At 52.1% G+C, this 26,952-nt stretch overlaps 3 protein-coding genes across 3 annotated transcripts; 2 read left to right on the forward strand and 1 right to left on the reverse strand.

The window, feature by feature from the left end:
• Positions 1–2,148: 2,148 nt before the first annotated feature.
• On the forward strand, positions 2,149–4,395 carry CTRU02_202329 (uncharacterized protein; the record flags this gene model as incomplete). Its single annotated transcript, XM_070204023.1, has 2 exons — positions 2,149–3,931; positions 3,986–4,395. The coding sequence occupies 2 exons, from the start codon at positions 2,149–2,151 to the stop codon at positions 4,393–4,395; spliced, it is 2,193 nt and encodes a 730-aa protein (XP_070062605.1).
• Positions 4,396–6,268: 1,873 nt separating this feature from the next.
• CTRU02_202330 (dynein heavy chain) lies at positions 6,269–19,431 on the forward strand (the record flags this gene model as incomplete). The annotated part of the gene is made up of 3 exons (XM_036719737.1): positions 6,269–6,554; positions 6,618–18,928; positions 18,982–19,431. 3 exons carry the CDS (start codon positions 6,269–6,271, stop codon positions 19,429–19,431), a joined length of 13,047 nt encoding a protein of 4,348 aa, XP_036588439.1.
• A 4,373-nt stretch (positions 19,432–23,804) lies between these two features.
• CTRU02_202331 (rad5-like protein (SNF2 family domain-containing protein)) lies at positions 23,805–26,924 on the reverse strand (the record flags this gene model as incomplete). The annotated part of the gene is made up of 8 exons (XM_036719738.1): positions 23,805–24,669; positions 24,719–24,820; positions 24,871–25,143; positions 25,204–25,778; positions 25,833–26,252; positions 26,301–26,393; positions 26,453–26,538; positions 26,627–26,924. 8 exons carry the CDS (start codon positions 26,922–26,924, stop codon positions 23,805–23,807), a joined length of 2,712 nt encoding a protein of 903 aa, XP_036588440.1.
• Positions 26,925–26,952: the final 28 nt, after the last annotated feature.

Consider the following 26,952-nt stretch of genomic DNA (forward strand, 5'->3'; position numbering starts at 1 on the left):
ATTAGAGTTGATTTGGTTCCTGGGCTTTTAAAGCCGTGAAATATGTTGGTTCAAACATGCCAGGTTCGCATTGACGTAAAACGGTTGATCAATAATACTTGTTAACTTCCTGAAATATTCAACGCATAACACTTCTGCGCTCGTCACATCTCAGATTCAAGGTGTCGAGCAGCTGCCGCGGTGGCTTATTGCAAGTCACGGCTTCAACGACGCTCGACGTGAATTGTCGAGGTGAAGGGAGGGGCTCGATAGTGCAGGCAGGGATGGGGTCTTGTAATAGTGGGCTGGCTACTCCACCAAAAGAAAGAGCACGGCAAAGCACAGACAGGCTACCCAGCTCTTATCATTTTACAGGGCCCAGGGGCGAAGGTAGGGCTGATTTGGGGCTTCTGGGTTGAGCTTGGTGCTGTAGAAAACCCAAGCCGTTTAGGCTGCTGGATGGAAACACTTGAACAATGGCGTAGATCTTTCCTCAAAATTTAGCTAGAGAGGAATGCCATACCTTTGGTGCAGAAGGGGGAAGATACGATCGGATCTTTAACGAGTTGACACGTCCTTTTCATCCTTTTTTTCTTTCTTTTTTCCCTTAATTTTTCTTGCTTTCCTGTTCAGGGTTTGAGGGGACCTGAGAGTTGAGCAGACGACAAGGTGACGGGAGGTATTGGAGGGGGCGTGTCCCCCCAAGAAGCCCTGGGGTTGGTACCTGCAAGAGGTGGTACATGCGCAACCTAAGCTCACAACAGCGTGGGCGGGCGCTGGAGCCCAGGAGTGCGGATAGAATAAGGCATGCAACTCGAGGTGTCGACTCGAACCAGCACCACCTACCTGTTGGAGCAGCGATGTTGGTCGGCTTCAGGCGTGATTAAATTTTCTAATCGGGGGGTTTTTTTTTATTTTTTTATTTTTTCGAACCACACGCCTCTGTCCGGGAGGTGGGCGGAACGAACATCAATCAATGCATCAATGCATCAAGCAATCAGTGACTGCTGTCAATCATAGGCATGGTGTCAAAGTCGCGACGTTTACTATTTGAGCCTCATGATGACTGTATATCAACCGCCCTTTCCTGAATTGCATGGGTAATCAGATGCCTTCATCTGATAGAATTTCTGCTCGTGTCTCTGTAAACAAACCACGTTGCTTCTTCGCCCTGTTGTGCGCGTATGCGGTTTTTTTTTTTTTTTACCCTTCTTATCCCTTCCCTCTAATGCTCTCTTCGCTACTCTATTGGGCATCAGCCGGGAACGCGGTTAGAAAGTTGACAAAAGCCCCGTCAGCCAACAATGGAAAAGTCCGCTCGCTCTTGGAACAGTGATGTCACTGTTCCATAGAATATCACGTGGTCATCTCAGTTTGTCAGCTGGCGTTACTGGTTGGACTAGGCTATTCGCTGAAGGGGGTGCCCTCGAATCCACCTTTCCACCATTTTTGTCCCTTCCCCCCGGTCCCTTTCACCCGCCCAAAAGGAACAAGAGCGTGTCCTGCCGCTCCCCCCCAAGTGCCAGAGGGGCCCACGCCATAGAAAATTTCTCCCTTTTAGCCTTTGTGACAGGCAGCCTTAGGCTTCCTTCCCCCTTCTGACACCTCCCTTCCCCGGCTGGCTCTCAGGTCTCTCCCCCCCTTCCCCCTCTGGCTCTGGCTTTGGCCTCTCTGACCCTTTCCCTTTCATTCTCACACACGTCCACGTCCACGTCCCCCTCCCCCCTCCGCCCAGGTCTCTTCCATGTCTGCCGCCCTCTCTTTCTCGCACACCACCCATCACCTCGCATGTTTGCTCTCCCCCTTCTTTTCTGTGCACACCTCCCAGAACCCACACACACTCCACGCCTCTCCCTCCCCCATTATCGACACCCCCAGACCACATTCAAGGGTTCGTTTGTTGCATCCTTTCTCGCATCTCTAGGATTCGGGTTATGATAGCGGAGGCTCTTCGACTTCGAGAATCGACCCCGAAGCCGACACCGACCCGGGCCTCGACGCGAAGTCTCCATTCAACCCAGCCGTGATTCTCTCCGTTTGCCCTGCCTCGGTGGGCGACTCGGTCCCCTCGCCCTCGCCCTCATCTTCACCCTCACCACAACACCTCCTTCCTTTTTCTCCAAACCACCACTCCTCTCTTTTTGAGCCCTCGCCGCTCCTCTCGACAGAATGTCGAGCCTGGGGCAGTCGGGTCCTAATAGCCATCCCGGCCTCGCCTTTCCCCAGCCAGGCGGCATTCGACGCAGTCACGGCGGTCCAGGTTTCCCGCCTCTACACGCGAACCCTGCGAACAAACCATCGCCCGGCCCTCACAACGCGTCTCCTTATCAACAACAAGCCTACACGCCTCAACAGCCGACCCAGGCCCAATACCCTCATCATCTTTTCCAGTCCCAGACCCCCGTCAATGGTAATGTCAACGGCACATCGCGTCCCCCGAGCCATGTCCCCAATGCCGCCGCCCTTGGACGCCAGAGGGGTCCTCCCTCGAGGCAGCAGATGCCTCAGCAGAGCGCGCCCTCCATGTTCCTTCCACTGGGACAACAACAGAGCCTTGGTCATCAACAGAGCCTGAGCCAGCAACAGGTTTTGGGTCAACAGCAGGGTCTCGGAGGTCAACAAGGACTCGGCCAACAACAGGGCCTCGGGCAGCAGCCTGGCCTCGGACAACCAAGCCTTGGGCAACAGCCTGGTCTTGGACAGCAACAAGGTCTGGGACAGCAGCAAGGGCTTGGTCAGCAGCAACAGCAGCAGCAGCAACAACAACAGCAGCAGCAGCAGCACCCGCAGCAACAACAACATCATCAGCAGCAACAGCAGCACCACCAGCAGCATCAGCAGCATCAGCAGCAGCAGCACCCGCAACACCAACAGCATCAGCAGCAGCAGCAACATCAGCAGCAACATCAGCAGCAACACCAGCAGCAGCAACATCAGCAGCAACACCAGCAGCATCACCAGCAGCAGCAACAGCACCAGCAGCAGCAAAACCTCGGGCAGCCGAACCTTGGCCAACAGAGTCTGAGCCAGCAAGGCCTGGGCCAACAGAGTCTCAGTCAGCAACAGACCCTGAGCCAACAACAGCAACAAAGCCTGGCGCAGCAGCAGCACCAACAGCAGCAAAGTCTGAACCAGCAACAAAAACTGAGCCAACAGCATAGCCTAAACCAACAACAACAAAACCTCAACCAACAGCAGATCAAGAACGAGCCAATCCTATCTCATCAGCCCCACCCTCAGGCTCAGAAAAACCTGTCCCAATCGACACCACAACCTGCACAGCAGCAGATCCCCCAGGTCCCCCAAGTCCAGCAAATACAGCAGGTTCCGCAACAAGTGCAGCAGGCTCAGCAGGTGCCCCAGGTTCCTCAGGTGCAACAGGTCCAGCAGGTTCAGCAGCCTGCCCAACCTCGCCCGGATACCCCCGCCCAGGCCAGCGAGCACCATGGAGACAGTATGGAGGTGGAAAACCTTGCCGAAGATGGCGACTCGTTGGAGCCCAAAATGATTGATGGCACGCCGTTCGTGCCCAGGCAGCCAATGGGCGAGATGATGTCTGCTCCTCCCGAGGGAGGTAGCTACCCGACCCTGGAGGCGGTCCACAAGAGTGTTCTTGCGTATTGCACCTCGGTCGGTTATGCCATCGTCATTGGGCGTTCGAAGAAGACGGTCCCTGGCCTCAAGAAAGTGTTGTTCGTATGCGACAGGGCAGGCAAGCCTCCCAGTCGTGTTAGCCCCGAGTTCCGCAAGCGCAAGACTTCGTCCCGCAAATGCGATTGTCAGTTTGGCTTCTTTGCCATTGAGCAGCGAACTCAATGGACCATTCGATACCGCCCAGACCCCCAGCACTTACAGCATAATCACGGGCCGAGCGAAAGCCCCCTCCTCCACCCGGCCGCTCGCAAGCTGGACAGCAAGATGGTTGCCGCCGTCAAGGCTCTCAAGGAGAACGGTGAGCCGGCGAAGTCAACAAAGCGCGAAAGAGCAGTCGCTGACTCTTCGACAGGGGTTAGTGTTAACGAAACATTGGAAATACTGCAAAACGAAAACCCGCACGTTCCTTTACTTCCTCGCGATATCTACAACGCTCGAGCAGCGATCAATAGAAACCCTCAGAAAGTAGCCACCGGCTTGGCAGAAAATCGACCGGCCATCTACAGCAAGCCGCATCCAACGGCCGAAGAGCGTATCCGCGCAGACCTGAGAAAAGAGCTAGCCAAAGCTCGCGAAGAATTTGACAAATATAAGGAAGAGAAACAAAAAGAGATTGATGAATTGAAGAAGACGCTCGAAGAGAAGGAACAGATCATCGGAAGGTTCGAGATGTTTATCGACATTTGCAATCAACGCGTCATGGTCCAACGGGAGAGGCTGGGAGGGCCGGAAGCATCAGGAGCTGGTAACAATGGCAATTAGGACCTGTCAAAAGGTGTTTGGTCAAGGGAAGTTCAGTTGGTATCCTTGCATGGCGGGTTGGGAACGGGTATTGGGATTGCGCAAGGCTTGTACGATGCTTTCATTGTCGCGTCGCGGAAGCATGACCGTTGATCGTCCGGTGAGCAAGGCAGGACGGGATCTGGTGTTTGATTTGGACGGAGTCGTTTGGTTGCGCGTTTTTGGGGTCCCTTAGAGTTTGGGGCCACAAGGTATTGTTGTTATTGATGTCTTTATTTTTTTCCCCTGGAAATTGGGATGCATTGGGCGGATTTCAAACACCAGCAAACATTGCGAACATGACTGAAGCAAGCATTTAAACTTTTATTTTATTTTTGAGTGAACCGCTGGCATGGTAGCTCTAAGTGACAAGTGACCAAGGGGGCCTAAGGGGTGGAAAAAGGCTCTCTAACCCGACTGTGCACGAGTCAAAGCAGCATTTGACAGTTGACGCACGCAGCTAAAGGGAGAAGGCTACATGAAGTGAGGTGATGTCAGGTGAGGGAAGGTAGTAGTTTAGTAGTATAGTGGTCCTGACCTCCAGCAGTCGTTCGGCCCAGCCCCAGGCCCATCAGTGGGGCACAGCGCGCCGGCTTGCGGGATGCTGCAGCTCAAGCTACCAGGGGCCGCTGCTAATACAAACACAATTAATAGTAATTTTGGGGCTCAAGGATAGCGGGAGTGGGCGTTGTTGGTGGCAGATTAGATCACCTTTCATTTCCAGCATCTGAACGACCAGGGCTTCGCTGGTGGCGTGAGAACCGGCAGCAGACAATATCCGCATGTCGGATGAAACGGGGCGAAGAAGAGCCCTGAAGCATATTAGCACTTTTGCAGCCGAAGACGGGATGCTGAGCAGATGAGACGGATGAGTAAGAGATCGAGTGAGGGAGGTCGTCGTCGATTACTACCCAAGACGTGCCCCCCACAAAGAAGCAATGGGGCCTTCTGAGCTGGCAAAGCAGAAAACAGCATAGTCAACACATTAGTGACCTTGATGCAGAATTATGCTTGCCTGACGAGGGGGGGGGAGGGGGGCTTCAAGGACAGCGTGTCTGAGCTCCTCCACGCAGCACAAAAAAAAAGGCCCATATCGGAGCTTTGATTTGGTGAGACGAAAGGGACGTGATCCCCTGCCGTGCCCAAGTCGGCCAATCAAATGAGCCCCGCAATCCTCAGTGGAACACGCTCCCTTTTGCCTTAGTGGCCAACACCTCCTGACACATGCTGTCGCGACAAGGGTCCTGCTTGGTCGCGTAAAACTGGTAGAAACATTAGGGAAGGTACCCTTCCGTCCGTTTCCTAACTATGGTCTACCTAACACTTCAAGGTACTTGGATTACGGCGTACCTTTTTATGCTCCCGACTTTGAGGTGGAATAAGGCAACGCGAGAAAGTGGGTCGTGGACAAGTCAACTTTCTGGGGCTCCAGTGGTTTAGGAAGTCAACACTGCAGAATACCTTCCCAACGACCACTTTTGGCTGTACATCAACCGGCCGCGAATAATCTCTATCTAAACTACACACACACACACAAGAAAAAAAAAACGACAAAGAGCTTTCTCGACTAGACGATACCCCGGAATCCACAAGGATCCATAGAACCCCCCAAAAACGCTCCTTTGGCAATACCATCCTTATTTCTTTTCTACTTCCCTATTCATCCCGTTTTCCTACTCACGTTCGACTCGTTTGTTGATCCTGCGGCCAGCAACGCTCGCCCCTGAGGTTGCCTTCGACTAGACACATTTGGCTGTCCACCGTCACTTTCTTTGCCCGACCGTCGTACCTATAATGATGCCGACCTGGACTTTGTAAATACCATCCTCTCCTGTCCGAAAACACGTCACCCGTCATGGAGGTGGCTTCCCCCTCGATCCCGGGCGCGAACGGCGTCGCCTCGCCCTCGTCTGACCCCTCGATCGATCCCGTCCGCGTGCTCGACCATATAGCTCTGGTGTGCCAGATAGCTCTGGGCGCCACGAATGAGGATCTCGAAAGTCCCGGCAGCTTGCTTCACAAGCACCGCTACTCCGACACCGTCCAGCGCTGCACCCGCTTCGCGACCGATACACCGAACACACTGTACATTCAGAAGGATATTCTCCCGGCATCTACGATACAGAATGGAGAGGAGCTAAGTTCGTTCGACCCACACCGCGAGCTTCTTCCTAAGGTGCACACTGCTAACCACGTTTACACAGAGCCTCCGTCCTATACATACTCTCTGACCACCGAGATCTCTTCGTCTCCGACGACCGTGTCGTCGCTCGTCCTGCTCAAGCAGCGACCTGGCCCCATCGACCCTGCTCTCCCTCTCACCTCCCAGATACTTCTCACTAATCTCCCGGGTCCTGCCACTTTGAACGCCACCGCTGGCGAGCAGGGCCCCTCGACCTCGCCTTTTGAGATTCTGCACTCTTATGTTCATAATGCGCTGGCGCCGTATTTCGATGCCAACACCCGGAGCCAAATCAGCAATGGTGCCAGGGGAAGGGCGGATGTGGATTCCAAGACGGGCATTCCCGTCACCAAGAAGAGATGGAATGACCTGGAGCTGAGCTTGCTTCACCTGCAGCAAAACGTCGAGATCCCTGAGGTCTCTCTCATGTTCCATACTATGGTGCAGAACGCGTTGGAGGAGGCCGAGTCGCGGCACGCCAAACCGACCCTCGATCTTATCCCCGGCACCGTTCTCTCAGACAGTACCTTCCTCAATAGCCTGCAGAACAACGTGAACAGCTGGATCAAGTCCATTCAGGTTATCACGAGGATGACGAGGGATCCTGCAGACAGCGCCAAAGATTTCAAATTTACTGCCAGCCAAGAGGTCAATTTCTGGCTTTCTATGGAGTCCGCCCTGGAGGGGATTGAGGGACAGCTCCGCAGCGAGGGAGTCCTGCTGACCTTGGAGATTCTCAAGCACGCGAAACGTTTCCAGGCGACAGTTAGTTTCACAGCCGATACAGGTTTGAAAGAGGCCATGGAAAAGGTCCAAAAGTACAACCAGCTCATGAGAGATTTCCCACTTGATGAGCTTCTTTCTGCTACGTCCCTGTCCAAGGTCAAGGACGCCATCTTGCAAATTTTTGGCCACCTGAACCGGAAGCTGAGAATCTGCCCCTACCCTATCCGCAGGGCACTGCCACTGGTGGAAGCCATCTCTGGTGATTTAGACGAAGTTCTGCACCGACTCCTCCCGGGAATGGAGCTTGTCAATCTTGACTACTCCGAATTTAAGGCCATTATGAAGTCCTGTGATGACATCTTCACAACTTGGGATGAGAGCATTAAGGAGTTCACTAATGTAGCCCGTGAGGTTACGCGTCGCAGAAACGAAAAGTTCATCCCTATCAAAGTCAACCCCAAGCATGGGGAACTCCAGGGACGGCTAAAGTATGTCAGCACTTTCCGGGATAACCACGAGCAGTTGCAGCGTACCATTGTCAACGTCCTTGGCCCTAAGGCTACCGTAAGCGGTCTGACCGAAACCACCGGCACCAATGGAGTTGTCGTCGTGGAAGAGATGGGCGATGTGGATGCCGTAGAAGAAGTTAAGCAGGCATGGGAGGCATTGAAGAATGTCGATCTCCTCGATGTGTCAGCTGAAGGCACGGAAAGATGGGCCAAGGCGGAGAACATGTACAACGAACGAACATCTCGAGTCGAGAACTCCATCATTGCGCGACTTCGTGACCGTTTGGCCACTGCGAAGAATGCCAACGAGATGTTCCGCGTCTTTTCCAAGTTCAACGCACTGTTCGTGCGACCCAAGATCCGCGGTGCCATTGCCGAGTACCAAAACCAGCTCATGGAGCATGTCAAGCAAGCCATTCACGGTTTACATGAGCGCTTCAAGCAGCAGTACGGTCACTCCGAGGCTCACGCCATGGCTCAGCTGCGTGACCTGCCACCCGTTTCTGGTGCCATCATTTGGGCTCGACAAATTGAACATCAGCTCGACAACTACATGAAGAAGGTTGAGGACGTTCTTGGTGTCGAGTGGGCCATCCACGCAGAAGGTCAGAAGCTTCAGAGCGAGAGCAACCTATTCCGCAAGAAGCTGGACACACAGACAATATACAAGGCCTGGCTTGACGACGTCCAACGCCGCCAAATTTCCATCTCTGGCTTCCTCTTTGACATCCGGCGTATGAGGTCAACGGGTGGCAACTACGAGCTCCTGGTCAACTTCGACCCTCAGGTGATCACTTTATTCAAGGAAACAAGAAACCTCAAATGGCAGAACTACGCCGTACCTCACTCCATTAACAACGTTTCCAAGGATGCCAAACGCGTTTATCCGTTTGCGGTCAGTCTCATGGAGAGCGTCCGTACTTTCTCACAGACAATGCGCCAAATCTCCGAGATGGGCGAGGAGGCAGTCCTTGTGTACGGGTACAGGAACGATGTCTATGCCCTGGTGTCTAGAGGTGTTCCCCTCAGATGGGAGTCTTTCGTCAATTCACACGAGATCTTCTTCTCCACCAAGAACAACACCGCTTTGCCGTCTGTTTCCGAATTTGGACTCTCCAAGCCATCTGAGAGCAAACACAGCCTCTTCATTCGTGAATTTGCTGCTGCCGTTTCCCTGTTGCAAGCGAAGACTGCTTCTCTGGCGTCGATTCATGCAATTGTGGAGAAGGCTCTCTCGGAACTCAACACCTGCCCTTATGAAGCAAGTGCCTTCACCTCGCGCTTGGAGACCATACAGACCGCTGTTGACCAGCTCAACTTGGAGCAATATGTTAACCTGTCCTACTGGGTTGAAAACATGAACCAGAAGCTTAAGGAGGTGCTTTTGACTCGCCTTCAAGACGCTATTCTTGCGTGGATTCATGCTTTTGAGGATGAGTACCTTGATGATGGCCGCCGCAAGCAGGTCACTGAAAATGGCGAGGAGCCCATACCCGAAGGACCAACAATCAAGCGCTTGATCCATGAATTGTCCATGCGCAACCAGGTGATTTATCTGGACCCTCCTCTGGAATTTGCTCGCTCGAGCTGGTTTGTGCAGTTGCACGACTGGTTGGGAATCGTCTGTAACTTGAAGAAGATTAAGGCCACACGTTACCAGATGACTTTGACAACTACCACGCTGGACGAGCCCCGTTTCAACGACTTACCCGGCCAATGCACAGATCTGCTCAGCCGCGTCTATGTATCCGTTGAGAAGAAGCTTCAAGAAATCAGCACCTACGTCGACAAGTGGCTCCAGTTCCAATCACTTTGGGATCTCCAGTCAGAGCAGGTGTACGAGGCTCTTGGTGATCAGCTTGCCCGATGGTTGCAGCTTCTCCAAGAGATTCGAAAGACTCGCCAGACATTCGACACGCAAGAAGTCAGCAGACAATTTGGCCACATCACGATTGACTACGATCAGGTTCAGACTAAGGTCAACGCTAAATATGACCAATGGCAGCATGAAATCTTGATGAAATTCGCCAGCAGACTCGGCAACCGCATGCGCGAAGTCCATGCCGAGATTGAAAAGGCCCGCCGAGACCTTGAAAGCCAAGGCTTGGATGCCTCCTCCACTGCCCAAGCAGTCCAGTTTATTACCGTTGTGCAGGCTTGTAGGCGTAATGTTAAGCTCTGGGCACCCGAGATTGATATGTTCAGGCAAGGACAGTCGACTCTTGTGCGACAACGCTACCAGTTCCCCAACGACTGGCTCCATATTGAGCAAATCGACAGCTCTTGGGAGTCGTTGACTGAGATCTTGGAGAAGAAGTCCAAGATTGTTCAAGATCAGACTGACGCGCTAAAGTCGAAGATTATTGCAGAGGATAAGATTGTGAATGACAGGATCGCCGAGGTTGCCGTGCAGTGGAACGACGAGAAGCCCGTTTCTGGTACTATCCAGCCAGACGTTGCATCTGCTACGCTGAGCTCCTTCGAGAGCAGAATCTCCAAGCTGCAATCCGACTTTGAGATGGTTGCAAAGGCCAAGGAGGCTCTTGACATTCCCGCTACCGCGGATACCTCCCTGGGCACTATTCTGGAAGAAGTTCAGGACTTTCAGTCCGTCTGGTCAAACCTGTCTACCATCTGGGCCAGTCTTAACGAGACGAGAGAAATCTTGTGGACGGCCGTTCAGCCCAGAAAGATTCGTTCCAAGATTGATGACCTCATCAAGAGCACTAAAGAGATGCCCAGTCGTATGCGTCAGTACGCTGCTTTTGAACACGTGCAAACCATCCTTCGCGGTCTGCTGAAGGTCAACTCTCTACTCTCAGACCTCAAGTCTGAGGCTATCCGCGATCGACACTGGACCAAGATTTACAAGCAGATCAAGCCTGGCAAGCGTTACTCTCCCGTATCCATGACTCTTGGTGATGTTTGGGACCTCAACCTTGTTGCTACCGAGGTTATCGTCAAGGACATCATTGCTCAAGCTCAGGGCGAAATGGCTCTGGAGGAGTTCCTCAAGCAAGTTCGCGAGACATGGTCCAACTATGGACTCGAGCTTGTCAATTATCAGAACAAATGCCGTCTCATTCGTGGCTGGGACGATCTTTTTGCCAAGTGCAGTGAAAACTTGAACTCGCTCCAGGCCATGAAGCATTCTCCCTACTACAAGGAGTTCGAGGAGGAGGCCAACTCTTGGGAAGACAAGCTTAACCGAGTCCACGTTCTTTTCGATGTCTGGATTGACGTTCAGAGACAGTGGGTATACCTGGAGGGCGTCTTCACTGGCAATGCCGATATCAAACATCTGCTACCGGTGGAGTCTTCCAGGTTCCAGAACATCAACAGCGAGTTCTCTGCTGTCATGAAAAAGGTCTACAAGCAACCATACGTCCTGGATGTTCTCACCATCCCCAACGTTCAGAAGTCTCTTGAGAGACTCGCCGAGCTACTCAACAAGATCCAAAAGGCTCTTGGAGAATACCTCGAGAAAGAACGTGTCTCCTTCCCTAGATTCTATTTCGTTGGTGATGAGGATCTTCTCGAGATGATTGGTAACAGCAATGATACTCTGCGTATTGCCAAGCACTTCAAGAAAATGTTTGCTGGTCTCTCAGGACTGGTTATGGAAGACGAAACCATCATCTCGGGGTTCACTTCAAAGGAGGGTGAAGTCGTACGCCTAAAGAAGGAAATTTCTCTGGCCAAAACACCCAAGATCAACGACTGGCTTGCCCTTCTGGAGAGTGGCATGAAGAACACCCTCGCAGAGCTCCTTGCGGAAGCTATAGAGCATTACACTCCCATCTTCGAGTCTGACAAGATTGAGATGTCTGCGATGAACGAGTTCATGGAGGCCTTCCCCAGTCAAATTGTTGTCCTTGCTACCCAAGCTGTCTGGACGACCGTCGTTGAGAAGTCCCTTGCTGAGGGCGGTAAGACGTTGCAATCACTCTACGAGCGCGAGGTCCAGGTCCTTCGGCTCCTCGCGGACACTGTACTCGGAGATCTTGAGATTATCCAACGCAAGAAGTGCGAGCAGTTGATCACCGAGTGCGTCCACCAGCGGGACGCCATCGAGAAGCTCATCAACCTTAACGCGACAGCGCCGACTCACTACTTCTGGTTGCTTCAGATGCGCTATGTCTACGCTCCTGAGGGCGACTTCCTTCAGCGTCTGCAAATCAAGATGGCTAACGCCACGCTCAGCTACGGCTTTGAGTATCTCGGAGTTCCTGACCGCCTTGTCAGAACACCTCTCACAGACCGATGCTTCCTTACTCTTACTCAAGCCCTGTGCCAGCGGTTGGGTGGATCACCATATGGCCCTGCCGGAACCGGTAAAACAGAATCAGTCAAGGCTCTCGGTCTTCAGCTTGGTCGCTTCACTTTGGTTTTCTGTTGTGACGACACTTTCGATTTCCAAGCTATGGGTCGTATCTTCCTTGGTATCTGCCAAGTTGGTGCATGGGGTTGTTTCGACGAGTTCAACCGTCTCGAAGAAAGAATTTTGTCTGCTGTTTCGCAGCAAATTCAAAATATTCAGCTTGGTCTGAAACAGGGTGCGGAGGACGATAAGGCCCAGATTGAGCTTGTCGGGCGGCAGCTTCATGTCAATGCCAACACCGGCATCTTCATCACTATGAACCCCGGCTATGCCGGTCGTTCCAACCTGCCCGACAACTTGAAGAAGCTTTTTCGCAGTGTCGCCATGTCCAAGCCAGACAAGGAGCTCATCTCCGAAGTTATGCTGTACTCTCAGGGTTTCAACCAAGCCAAGCAGCTGTCCAAACAAACAGTACCCTTCTTCGACCAATGCTCTGCTAGATTGTCGAAGCAAGCTCACTATGACTTTGGTCTTCGTGCACTGAAGAGTGTTCTCGTCAGCTCTGGAGGCTTGAAGCGTGCTCGACTGGCTGCTAGTGACGGCAGCATCGGTGCCGAAGAGGTTGTAGAGCCAGAAATCATTGTGCAGAGTATTCGGGAGACCATCGCTCCCAAACTTATCAAGAGTGATGTTGAGATTCTTTCCGAGGTTGAGGAGGCGTGCTTCCCCGGCGTCCAGTATGTCCCCGCCAGCTTGGAGAAGCTACAAGAGGCCATTAGAACCCTTGCTGCCGAGAGACAGCTGGTTGTCAACGAGACCTGGATGACAAAGGTGCTTCAACTGTACCAGATTCAGAATATCCACCACGGTGTGATGATGGTGGGTGACTCTGGCACGGGTAAATCCGCTGCTTGGACCCTTCTGCTCGATGCTCTTCAGAAGGTTGAAGGAGTCGAGGGTGTACACCATGTCATTGACTCCAAGGTCATGTCCAAGGAGGCGCTGTACGGAAACCTTGACTCCACCACTCGTGAGTGGACAGATGGTCTATTTACGAGTATTCTTCGAAAGATCGTCGATAACCTCAGAGGCGAGGATTCCAAGCGTCACTGGATCGTCTTTGATGGTGATGTCGACCCCGAATGGGTTGAGAACTTGAACAGTGTATTGGACGACAACAAGCTCCTTACCTTGCCCAATGGTGAGCGTCTCAACTTGCCTTCCAACGTCCGCATCATGTTTGAAGTCGAGACCCTGAAGTACGCGACTCTAGCCACCGTTAGTCGTTGCGGTATGGTCTGGTTCAGTGACGACACTGTGTCGCCTAACATGATGCTCGAGCATTACTTGGAGACTCTCCGCTCCAAGCCGTTCGAAGACCTAGACGAAGACAGCGTCGCGGCCGGTCAAAGCCCTGCGAAGGCTCTGGCGGTTCAGTCACAGGTTGCCGACCTGCTCAATGCCTACCTCACCGATGAGGACTTCCTCCTCCAGGCTCTTAACGAAGCCAAGGGTTTCAACCACATTATGGACTTCACGGTCGCTCGTGTTCTCAACACCCTGTTCTCTCTTTTGAACAAGGCTGTGCGCGATATGATCGAGTACAATGCTCAGCATTCTGATTTCCCCTTGGACCCTGAGCAGGTGGAGGCCTTCATATCCAAGAAGCTTCTTCTTGCTTTGGTTTGGGCCCTGACTGGCGACTGCCCGCTCAATGATAGGAAGTCTTTTGGAGATGTCGTCGGTGGCCTTGCTAGCTTCGGAAACCCTCCTTTGGACGGTGCCAGCTCACTTATTGACTTCGACGTAACCCTGCCCAAGGCCGAATGGGCCCCCTGGCAAAACCAAGTGCCCACCATTGAGGTTAACACTCACTCCGTTACCCAGACGGATGTCGTCATCCCGACTCTTGATACTGTCCGCCATGAGGACGTTCTCTACTCGTGGCTGGCTGAACACAAGCCGTTGCTCCTTTGCGGTCCTCCCGGTTCGGGTAAGACTATGACGCTCTTCAGCGCTCTTCGCAAGCTTCCCAACATGGAGGTTGTCGGTCTCAACTTCTCAAGCGCCACTACCCCTGATCTACTTATCAAGACCTTTGAGCAATACTGCGAGTACAAGAAGACATTGAACGGGGTCATGCTCTCGCCTACCCAGATTGGCAGGTGGCTCGTCATCTTCTGCGATGAAATCAATTTGCCTGCCCCTGACAAGTACGGAACTCAAAGAGCCATTTCTTTCCTCCGTCAGCTTGTTGAGCATAACGGATTCTGGAGAACCTCGGACAAGTCCTGGGTTACTCTTGATCGTATTCAGTTCGTTGGTGCCTGTAACCCGCCCACCGATGCAGGCCGTACACCCTTGGGTGCCAGGTTCCTCCGACATGCCCCTCTCATCATGGTGGATTATCCTGGAGAGCTTTCCCTGCTTCAAATCTATGGCACGTTCACCTCTGCCGTTCTCAAGATCATCCCGTCGCTCCGAGGCTACTCTGAGCCGCTTACGCAAGCAATGGTTAAATTGTATCTTGAGTCGCAGCAACGTTTCACGCCAAAGATCCAACCTCACTACGTGTACAGTCCCCGTGAGCTAACGAGATGGGTGCGAGGTATCTATGAGGCCATTAGGCCTCTGGAGACGCTATCTATCGAAGGCCTCGTACGCATCTGGGCACACGAAGCTTTGCGACTCTTCCAGGATCGTCTCGTTGCCGAAGATGAGCGCCAGTGGACAGAGGATGCCGTTCGGCGCATTGCTCTGGAGCTCTTCCCTACTATTGACGACCAGAAGGCCTTGGGTGGTCCCATCCTCTTCTCCAACTGGCTCTCGAAGAACTATGTTCCCGTTGACCGGGAGCAGCTTCGAGACTTTGTTAAGGCCAGACTGAAGACTTTCTGCGAGGAGGAGGTCGACGTGCCACTCATCCTATTCAACGATGTACTGGAGCACGTCCTTCGCATCGATCGTGTCTTCAGACAACCGCAGGGCCATCTTATCCTTATCGGTGTCAGTGGTAGTGGAAAAACCACGTTGTCTCGTTTTGTCGCATGGATGAACGGTCTCAAGGTCTTCCAAATCAAGGTGCACGGCAAGTACTCTGCTGAAGACTTTGACGACGATCTGAGAGATGTTCTCCGGCGCTGTGGTTGCAAGGGCGAGAAGATTTGCTTCATTATGGACGAATCCAACGTTCTCGACTCCGGTTTCCTGGAGAGAATGAACACTCTGCTTGCCAACGCCGAGGTTCCTGGTCTCTTTGAGGGAGACGAGTTTGCCGCTCTCATGACAGCCTGCAAAGAAGGTGCTCAGCGACAAAACCTGCACCTCGACTCACCTGAGGAGCTTTACAAGTGGTTCACTCAGCAAATCGTCAAGAACTTGCACGTGGTGTTCACCATGAACCCGCCCGAGGACGGTCTTGGATCCAAGGCCGCAACCAGTCCAGCCTTGTTCAACCGTTGCGTGCTCAACTGGTTTGGTGACTGGTCTGATCAGGCCCTCTACCAAGTCGGCCACGAACTTACCACTTCCATGGATCTTGATCGTCCCAACTTCCAGGCGCCAGACACTATCCCCGTGGCCTACCGCGGTCTCAGCTTGCCTCCTACCCACCGCGAGACAATCGTCAACTCCATGGTCTACATCCACTACTCCCTCCAGCGGTTTAACGCCAAGCTCCTCAAGCAACAAGGCAAAGTCACCTTCCTCACGCCCAGACATTTCTTGGACTTCGTCGCCCAGTATGTCAAATTGTACAATGAGAAGCGTGAGGACTTGGAGGAGCAACAGCGCCATCTTAACGTTGGTCTCGAGAAGCTCAGGGACACCGTCGACAAGGTTCGCGACCTCAGAGTCAGCCTTGCTGAGAAGAAGACGCAGCTCGAGAAGAAGGATGCCGAGGCCAACGAGAAGCTCCAGCGCATGGTTGCTGACCAGAGAGAGGCTGAGCAGAGGAAGAACACCTCTTTGGAGATTCAGGCCGCTTTGGAAAAGCAAGAGGCCGAAGTTGCATCGAGAAAGAAGATTGTGTTAGAGGATCTGGCGAAGGCCGAGCCCGCTGTCGAGGAGGCAAAGGCCAGTGTTAGCAACATCAAACGTCAGCACCTCACCGAAGTCCGATCCATGGGTAACCCTCCCCAAGGTGTCAGATTGGCACTCGAGTCTGTGTGCGCCCTACTTGGCCACAAGGTCAATGACTGGAGAATGATCCAGGGTATCATCCGTCGCGACGATTTCATTGCCAGCATTGTCAACTTCGACAACGAAAAGAATATGACCAAGGCTCTGCGTGTCAAGATGCGCAACGACTTCTTGTCGAACCCCGAGTTCACTTTCGACAAGGTTAACCGCGCCAGTAAGGCCTGTGGTCCCCTGGTGCAGTGGGTTGAAGCACAGGTCTCGTACTCAGAGATTCTGGACCGGGTCGGCCCTCTCAGAGACGAGGTCGGCCAGCTCGAGGAGCAAGCTCTGCAAACGAAGGCGGAGGCCAAGGCTGTTGAGAACACCATTAGCACTCTCGAGTCCAGCATTGCCCAATACAAGACGGAGTACGCTGCTCTTATCAGCGAAACCCAGGCCATCAAGACTGAGATGTCCAAGGTTCAGTTCAAGGTCGACCGCAGTGTCAAGCTGCTTGACAGTCTGTCCTCTGAGAGAGTCCGTTGGGAAGAGGGCAGCAAGTCTTTCGAGACCCAAATTAGCACCCTCGTTGGCGACGTCCTTGTTGCCGCCGCATTTTTGGCTTACAGCGGTCTTTATGACCAGACTTTTAGAAAGTCGATGATGGACGACTGGCTGCACCAGCTCCAGCTCTCTGGGGTCCAATTCAAGCCTCACAACCCAGTCACTGAGTACCTGTCAACCGCCGATGAGCGGCTGAGCTGGCAGGAGAACAGTCTGCCTGTGGACGACCTCTGCACAGAGAACGCCATCATCCTTAAGCGATTCAACCGTTACCCTCTCATCATCGATCCTTCCGGCCGAGTCACCGAATTTTTGCAGAAGGAGAGCAAGGAACGCCGCTTGACTGTCACCAGTTTCCTCGACGATTCCTTTACCAAGCAATTGGAGAGTTCGCTGCGATTTGGCAACCCCATTCTCATCCAAGATGCGGAGTATCTCGACCCTATTCTCAACCAGGTCTTGAACAAGGAATATCAAAAGACTGGTGGACGTGTTCTCATTCAGCTTGGCAAGCAGCAGATTGACTTTTCGCCTTCCTTCAAGATCTACCTGTCGACTCGTGACCCGTCTGCAACGTTCCCTCCCGACATCTGCTCTCGTACTACCTTTGTCAACTTCACAGTCACCCAGAGCAGTCTCCAGACCCAGTCACTTAACGATGTGCTCAAGTCAGAGAGGCCGGATGTTGATGAGCGACGATCCAACCTCATCAAGCTTCAGGGAGAGTTCAAGATCCATCTCAGACAGTTGGAGAAACGTCTTCTGCAGGCTCTCAACGAGTCTCGCGGTAACATTCTTGACGACGACAACGTCATCGAGACCTTGGAGACTCTGAAGACAGAAGCCGCCGAGATTTCAGACAAGATGAGCAATACCGAGGGCGTCATGGCCGAGGTCGAGGAGATTACACAGCAGTACAGTATCATTGCCCGCTCCTGTAGTACTGTCTTCGCTGTACTGGAGCAACTTCATTACCTCAACCACTTCTACCAGTTCTCGCTCCAATACTTCCTCGACATTTTCCACTCCGTCCTTCACGGCAACAAGAACCTCGCCAATGAAACCAATCACAACATCCGACGAGACATCATCGTCAAAGATCTTTTCGTCACTACATTCAGGCGAACTGCTCTTGGCCTGCTTCAAAAGGACCGTATCACGCTAGCTATGCTGCTCGCCCAGGCTTCGCCTTACAAGATGGACAAGACTCTGATTGATATCATCCTTGACGACCGCGTAGAGGGCAAGGACCTCTCTACAGACAAGGATGCCAGAGAAGAGGCGTGTGCCCGGGCTGCTCGTATGAACGTGCTCAAGGACAAGCTTGACCACATCACTCCTGAACAGTGGGAAAAGTTCTTCTCGGAAGAGCTTGCAGAGAACTTTGTCCCGAAGATCTGGGACGATAATGCCGAGCCTTTCGACCAGGCGTTGCAGTCTTTGCTCCTCGTCAAGTTGTTCCGTCTCGACAGATTTGTTCCGGCAGCTGAGCGGTTTGTTACCCTCGTCTTTGGCACAGACATCTTCGACGTTGTCGAGGATCTCAAGGAAACTGTCAGTCAGGTACCTGCAACCCGACCTATCTCTCTGGTCTCCAGCCCTGGCTTCGACGCCAGTTACAAGGTGGACAACCTCGTTGAGAGAATGCGCGTCAAGTGCACCAACATTGCTATGGGCTCCAACGAAGGACTCGCGAGCGCCGACAAGGCCATCAGCAATGCCGCACAGCTCGGCAATTGGGTCCTGGTCAAGAACGTCCATCTTGCCCCCACTTGGTTGCAAAGTCTGGAGAAGCGCATGGAGTCGCTCAACCCTCACTCCGACTTCAGGTTGTTCCTGTCAATGGAGTCAAGTCCCAAGATACCCGTCAATCTGCTCCGCGCTTCCAGAGTACTCATGTATGAGCAGCCCGCTGGCGTGCGCGCCAACATGAAGGACTCCATGTCCTCGCTGTCCACAAGGTCCACCAAGGCTCCTGTCGAGCGCACGAGACTCTATTTGCTGCTCGCTTTCCTGCACGCTGTTGTCCAAGAACGTCTTCGCTACGCCCCCAGCCTTGGCTGGAAGGGCTTCTGGGAGTTTAATGATAGTGACGTAAGTTCTCTCTGCCCCATTTTCGGTATAGAAGCAATGCTAACATATTCCAGTACGAATGCTCTGCATTTATCATTGATACCTGGATCGAGAACGCCGCCGGCAACCGCACAAACATCGCCCCTCAGAGCATTCCTTGGGAGATGATCCGTTACCTTGTCACAGAAACCTACGGTGGCAAGATTGACAACGAGGGCGACTTCAAACAGCTCAATGAGCTAGTCCATTCCTTCCTGACGCCTTCGGCCTATGACGTCGGGCACAAGCTCGTCGAAGGTGCTGAGGGTCAGGAGAGCAGCCTCGAAGTGCCTTCAGGTACCTCCCTACAGGATTTCATGGCATGGATCCACAAGTTGCCCGAGCGTGAGCCGCCTACTTACCTCGGCCTGCCAGCCAACGCGGAGAAGCTGCTCCTTGTTGGTCTCGGAAAGAGTCTTATTGGCAACTTGAAGAAGGTTACCGAGTTATTGGAGGAGGGTGAACAGTTGATGGTTGAAGCCTAGTGGGCTTAATCGCGGAGGAAAGAGTTGAAAGAAATGTAGAAGGACGAGAAGGACATGGCTTTGTCCCGCCTGAGAAGGGATGTTGTTTCCTTTTGTAAAGACAGAAGAGCGCCTCGCGCCCTCTGTTACTTGTTGTTTTGTTTTTTAAAAAAAAATCGTCTAGACTGTTCAGGGGGTATTCTCGACTATTATATCCCTCACAAACGGCGTATCATGGGGCATGGGCTCTGCTTTTTATTATGGGTTAAAGGTATAAAGGAGTAGGATGGTCGAGTCCTCCATGTCACACTGATACCCTAAACTCTACTTGATCATCCTGTCAAATTTCATCATTGTTGTGTTTTCCTAGAGGTGTTTACGAAGACTAGAATGGTCAAATGGAAAACCAATTCACACCAATCGCTAAGGGTTATTCGCTTGTTTTTTATCAACGTGATGCTTCTATTCCGGCTTTGATACAGTAACATTCGCCTACATGACTTCGCCCTCTCAGAAGAAGCATATACTAGGATGTCTCGACATGGTGGTCGTGATATCGAACACTTATACCCTAGGCTTACCAGGCAGCGTCATCCCTAGAATGGGCATAAGTCATGACAACCCCTTGCGTATCCGGCGACCAAGTTATCACTTCGCAGGCGATGGTGAAGCCCCTTGAACTCAACAGTTCTTCAGTCCGGACTCTGATGCCGGAAGTCTTCATGGTCTCCAGTGCGGCGTTGTGTACCATGTATAGCCATCCGGTAGCTTCTTTTCTCCTGTATCTTTTATGCAAAGCTCCAGGGGCGCTTTGAATTACCTTGTTGCATCCGCTTTTCAGGCGGGGACCTAATCGTCGGTGGTTTTTTCTCACTGGACGTGTGTATCAGTGATGTTGTGGACTGTGATTGTTTATAAGCAACTCTAACTTGTGATACTACCACATACGACCATACCTACTGGAAAACTCGGGATAAGGCTTGTTCCGGGAGGCTAAGGCACGCTGCGGAATGGAACAATTCAGCCTGTGCTTGAAAAAGCTGAAGCAAGTGGTCGACCTGAACCCCCAACAACTAAGACGCAAAGATGGAAATCGAAAGGGTGATGCGGCGTTCCCGCTTTGCCGGCGGCAAAGCGAGGGGGGATCCACAACCGAGAAAGTCGATCTCGCGCAAAAGGCGATCCGGATTTTCCAGATGCTGGGCTCGTGAAGCGTGACGGCTTCTCGGGTTTAACTGCGAGTCGTTGATTATCGATTACCTTTGCCCGGGGGCCGTCTGCCATAGCGTTACACGCGATTTAGTATAGACTATACACCGGGGCGTCCTTTGTAAGCGATGATACGGGGTTCGGGAGAACGTCGCCAAATGCATGGTTGTGGTCCAAGGTGCCTCATACCTGCTCAAATAGACCGGGGATCGGGTGTGTGAAAGACCCATAGCAAATGAGCTCGTGAAGGTAGGTAGCCTCCTGGACACCCACAAGCTTTATCTGCCTGCATAGGAACGGCCCTGAGGGGCTTTCCAGGGCCCAACGGGAATATCATAAACCTTGCGTGACAACCCGTAAGGCCTCTCTGTCCTTGATTCCTTTCCCGGGGTTACACTTCGCTCAGAGGAGGTGTGAACGGATGGAAGATGCTTTAAGTGACATGTCCGGAAGGAAGCCAGCATCAGTCGTACCTGCTCACCGTCTTGTCAACCTGGAAGTGGCCCGCACGTTGGGCTCATTGTTCTTGAAGGATTTTTCTGCTATCGTCGAGCGTATGTGCCTGCGGTCCGACCAAGGTGGAAAAGCCTGCGCTATCTCCAAGTTGCAGGATCGTGGTAGGGCTTTGCTCTTGTTAGCTAGAGCACGTTTTGGCATCGGGTTGTAATGTGTCCTTGCCTACGTAGATGTTTCCCTGCCACAACTTGGTTCTCGCAGGACTCGCTTCCTGCTCATGTGAGGATAGAAGGATTCCAGGTGCGCCTGTGAATATGGGGGCCTTCCGAACTGCACCCGTGGCCTTCCGCATCGACGTGCTTTTCATTTCAATGTGAGGGAAGTTGTATTCAGGAAGTCTAGGAAATAAGTAAGACTGCTTCTTATCTGGTGCTTGTGATTGTTGCCTCTCCCTGACATCTTCATCTTCCCACTTCAATCCCATCGTCCATCGTCCATCGTCCATCGTCCATCGTCCATCGTCCATCGTCCATCGTCCATCGTCCATCGTCCATCGTCCATCGTCCATCGTCCATCGTCCATCGTCTTCTCCTCGTTATCGATCTTATTCTCCGTTACTTGAAGTTGATCCCTCTTCCTATATGCCCCTCCTCGTGAAGCCGAGCTGATTCCGGCTGTTTGGATCCGGTACTTGGCCACAACAGAAGCCATCCTTGATCGCTATACCCGACAACCTTTCTCAGTCCAACGCTGGCCTCAGACCTTTCCAGGTGTCATCATCATTGGCCATAGGATATCTTGCCCCGGTTCCATAGGTGAGGACCCCCAATGATGATTGCCTTTAGGCTGTTACGACTTTTTCCGAGCTTCGGCGATGAGGACAGTATCTCGTCTGAGGGGAGACGTAGCCCACTTAGCCCTTGGCTAACCCTCTGGGATAGTATACCGACTCCGGCCTCAGACCTCTCCAGGTGTCATCATCATTGGCCATAGGATATCTTGCCCCGGTTCCATAGGTGAGGACCCCCAATGATGATTGCCTACGGGCGTTACGACTTTCCGAGCTTTGGCGATGAGGATAGTGTCTTGTCTGAGGGGAGAAGCAGCCCACTTAGCCCTTGGCTAACCCTCTGGGATAGTGTACCGACTCCAGCCTCAGACCTTTTCAGGTGTTATCGTCATTGGCCACGGTATATTCTTGCTTCTAGAAACAACCTTTGCACGCCCGCGCAATATTGCTGTCTTTCCGATGCGTTGGTATGCAATGTGATTAAGAGGGGAAGGTAGGAAAAAAGTTAGTAAATTTTGATTGGTGAGGAAAAGTTCAAAGTTTAGACAGAAGAAAAGGGCATAGCAGCTAATAAACCTTTCTAGTTCTCCTTACTAGATTTTCATTTGGGTGCAGGCCTTCTTCAGCTTCCGATAATTATCCATGACTCATAGTAGCAAAGCTGATGGGAAATGCTTTGCGAAGGCATACAACTTCACGAAGCTGGAGCTGGGATTGCCTGTCTCACGCCACTGACTGTCGAATAGAGCGATCCTGTACGAGGCGCGAGGGCTGTTTCGAGTATTGGTGGGTGCGTGTTGGGTGAGGGCGAGAGTGAGAGCTGAAAGATGGGCGACGGTGGTAGGGTTGAACATGGTGAGTCTCATGGAAGAGCTTATTTCTTCTTCTTATAGTTTTGCGGTCGGCCAAAGGTATACAAGACGAACGACGGTTGATGGAATTATAGATGGTGGCGGACACGGTTCCTGTAAGGCGTGTTAATAGAAGAACCAGGGTCGGAGAGTCCGTAGAGGTTGCAGGATACATATATGGAGGCGGCTTTCCCGCTTTCCCGCGGCAGTCTAACCTCCAGTGGTGGTGTTGGCTCAGGACCTCGTCTTTCCTTTCTCTGCACCTCTGGCCTATTAGATTGCTTGAATTTTCCGGCCGTGGAGAGCTGTACACCCGAATAGGGAAAACGGAGGGACACCGTTTTGGCAAGGACTTACTTGATGCTGCGAAGTGGGGAAGGGACCTTTGCCTTCCGATGATGGAAGTGCAAGTCCTCGAAAACAGGATGTCAAGGCTTTCATAGATAAGACTTCATGAGGGCCGGATTAGTAGTTGGGTCGATGACGACCAGCGAATACCTGGTGTTGTATGTTTTTGCTTTTCGTTTTTGATTGTAATTCGTCTCCTCCGTGATGTCTTCGTGCTGGTGGGTGACGAAGATAAGCTAGGCTACCAAGGTCTGCCTGTCTGCAATGCCACACACTCACATGTTATTCGGACCTGATAATACAATCAGGCTGTTCTGTAAGGAGAGGAATTCTCCTTCCTGCTGCGAATAAAGACGTCGATGGGCTTCTTGGGCAGCGTTATGTCTTTACAACCATGGACATTATCCAAAATGGAATATAACAAAACACGAAGAGATTAAGTGAAGAGTGGCATGTGAGCCAATAATCCCTGAGTATCTGAAGTGCCTATTCCCGGCTATTTGTTGCCTTGATGGACGGTATCTGTTGAGTGATTCCAGAGACAGACCATAGTAAAGTATGATATATTGATACAGGGCCGTCTGGCCATATGCGTCCCTTTGTGGGCAATGTCATCTACAGGTTGTGGGCATGCTTAATAGTGGCTGCAAGTTTGGCATCCCCAGAACGATCCATGCTAAACGATTACTTTTCCTTACACCACTCTCGGAACTCCATTGCTCATTTCCCATTAACGCTGGTCAAGCAAGCAACTTTTGAATATCTGCCATTCGGGTCTCCTGCGTCTTTTTCCCCTTGTTCTTCTCCTGAAACGCCTTACCCACAAGGGTTCGCTTCTCTTCCTGGATGTCAAGCACGCGCTCCTCGACCGTCCCTTCCATGACGAGTCGCCACACGGTTGTCGGCCGTTTTTGGCCCAGGCGGTGCACACGGTCGATTGCCTGATCCTCGATAGCCGGCGCCCACCAGCTGTCCGCAAGTATGACGGTATCCGCCGACACAAGATTGAGACCTACACTGCACACAGCTAGACTAGCGAGCATGACACGCGTGTCAGGATCATGGTCCAAGGCTTCTATAGCAGCGTCACGTTTGGTCGCAGTCATGGAGCCGTCGATGCGGCAGAATTTAAATCCCGCCTCAGCGATTTGGTTCTGGATGATGTTGAGAAATGATGTCCATTGCGAAAAAATTATGATCTTGGACTTGGGATCCCTTGTTGTCGCTTGGACAATCTTCACGAGGGCCTCCGTCTTGGAGCTCTTCGCATCTGCGTCGAAGTCCTCGTTTGCCTCTTCGCCAGCTTCGGGAGCCGGTTCAAGGAGGGACTCCTCCTCAAGTTGGTTGCGGCACATGGGACATTTGTGTTGTGTCTGGATAACTTTGGAAATACAGCCACGGCAAAAAACGTGCTTGCAGTGTGTGATCACGGGGCTGTTTAGAGTGTCGAGACAGACCGCGCAGTCCTCCTGCGTCTCAATGTAGAGACGTAGTGCCTCCTGTAGGATCTCTTTGTTCTTTGCGTTGAGAACGACAACCGATTGATCTTCGAGAACTTTAAGTAGGTCATCAATCCTTTGACGGCAAAGTGTCCAGTGGTTGCACCTAGTTTTATATAAGCATGCGTGTCTGCTTTACATGGAGACAATCTTACACTTGTCGTAGCCGAAGGAGCCGCTCCAAGACGCTTTGAAATTGTCCCTTGCCTCCTTTCGCCTTGTTCTGATAATCCTCAAGGGCCCCTTTTGCTTCGTTTCTAGAGGCACAGTTAGCCCAGCACAATGAGGGTTTGACCGAAACACCCACAGCAGTGCCTCATATTTACTCTTCTCGTCTGGCCTAAATTGAATGCGGTGTACATATTCCTTCTTCGGCGGCAGCTTTAGATCGACGAACTTCATGTCCTTCTTGCGTCGCAAGCAGAGGTCTCGCATCAGCAGCTGCAAAAGAGCTTCAGCGGTTTCGTCACCATGGGCAAGGGGACGAGCAATGACGGTGTTGAAGATGACTGGTTGCTCGACACCTCCGGTGATCGCAAGGAATTGAAGCAAAGACTGAAAATCTTTTATGTTGTTGATGCTGTACAGGGTTAGCTGGGATGCTGTCTGATCAATGTTTTGGACAAATGGAGCTACTGACATTGGAGTTCCTGTCAGAACCCATCGGGATTGCGCTGTAAGCTTAGTGGCAGCCTGGGCGGCCTTTGTTTTTGCATTTCGGATAGTATGCCCTTCATCAAGTACAACCCGTCTCCAGTTCATGGTCATGAGTGGCGAAGCAGCAGACTGTCCCTCTTTCAATGCCTCTGTAGCAAGAGTATTGTAGCTGGTGATGACCACCTGGTACTTTGCCAGCTGAGATTTGCTCGCTTTGTTATTTCCGTGATACGTGAATATGCCGGGAAGGTGCTCCTTCTTGACATGCCTGCCCATTTGTTGGTCCCAGTTACTCATAACGCTCAACGGAGCCACAATGAGGGTGGTGCCGGGACCACCAGTTAAGATAAGGCTGATGACTTGAAGAGTCTTGCCAAGACCCATATCGTCAGCCAAAATACCGCCGGAAAGGAGTTTCGGTTGATTCTGCACGTGAAAATTGGTTGCTATGTTGTACATGCCACGGCCGTTCTGTTGCCATCTCCACAGCTGGACGCTCTCCGAAGAACCCTTCGGTGGCGGCTGGGGATTCTCCTTGGACATCATCCAGGCCAGGCCCTATGCTAAAATTAGTACAATCGAAATACCGGCGCAGATGAAATGCAGTCTCACCTGCAGCTGATATGGCAGAAGCAAAGACTCGAGCATGACGGGTTGTTCTGCAATTGGCATGGCAGCCAATGCATCCTCGTCCATAACGAGCGACTTGACAGCGTCTCCACGGGTGTGATTCTGCGTCGCTTGACTGGCTCGCACCAAGTCCTCAAGAGACACTTCAGGCTCAGCCTCGGCTCCATTGAGACCAACTGTCGACTGCGTGTTCTTGATGCCAAGCATCTTTCTCTGTGCTTCAGCCTCAGCCCGCGTCTTTTTAAGCTCGGTAGCCTTCAGCAGTTTGTCTTTCTTTAGCTTGTCCTCCAGCTGTAGCCGGTCCACACGATTACTTGTCCCAAAGATATGCAGACGGACAGGACAGTCGTAAAAGCCCTTTTCCCCGGTAAGAGTTCCTTCCAAGGCAACCTCATCATTGTCCTAAAGAATTCTAAATATGGAATTCGAAAAGCTAGGCTGACCACTTACGACGTATGGCGCCAGCTTCTCAGCTACTTTGCGCGGTATGTGGCCAATTTGGACACCCATAACATTGCAAACCCGAATAGCATTTCCATCATACTGTAAAATGTTAGAACTTGCATTATTTGAGTGTTCAACACGAGGGTGTTTTGTTATACCGGGTTGCTGGGCTCCCGCAAACAAACTACAACCTCGCCCTGCGATGCGTAGCCATCGTAATAACGCACTCCCACGATCTTCGTATCTAAGTCGTTTAATTAGATAGGCCATGGGTAAACTTAATGCAATATTAAGGATAAGAAAGTAAAGAAAAACAGGCTCGAGTTTCATACCGAGGTTTCCATAAAGCTCTCTTTGCGGGCCATCGGGGGCTTGAGTAAGGTCAATTAAATGATCATCATTCTCCCGATCATAGAATGTTCCGCTTTGAGATGAGGCAGCTGCGGCTCCGCTCGAATTAGCCGAGCGCTGGGTGAAAGATGGCGTTCTCCCGGCAGTACGGGCACTAGTTTGCCCCAAAGGTGCAGTTCGGTTTCCAGATACCCTCTTGTTAGGCCGTGGCGCTGGTGACTCTTCGCCGTCGCTACTAACGAGGTCGATGACATCAAGGGCACGCTTCTTTGGTGGCATCTTTCACTGTCTGGGCCTTGTGTTAGTG

This window comes from Colletotrichum truncatum, assembly GCF_014235925.2.
Source record: "Colletotrichum truncatum strain CMES1059 chromosome Unknown Contig_0001, whole genome shotgun sequence".
Lineage (NCBI taxonomy): Eukaryota > Fungi > Ascomycota > Sordariomycetes > Glomerellales > Glomerellaceae > Colletotrichum > Colletotrichum truncatum.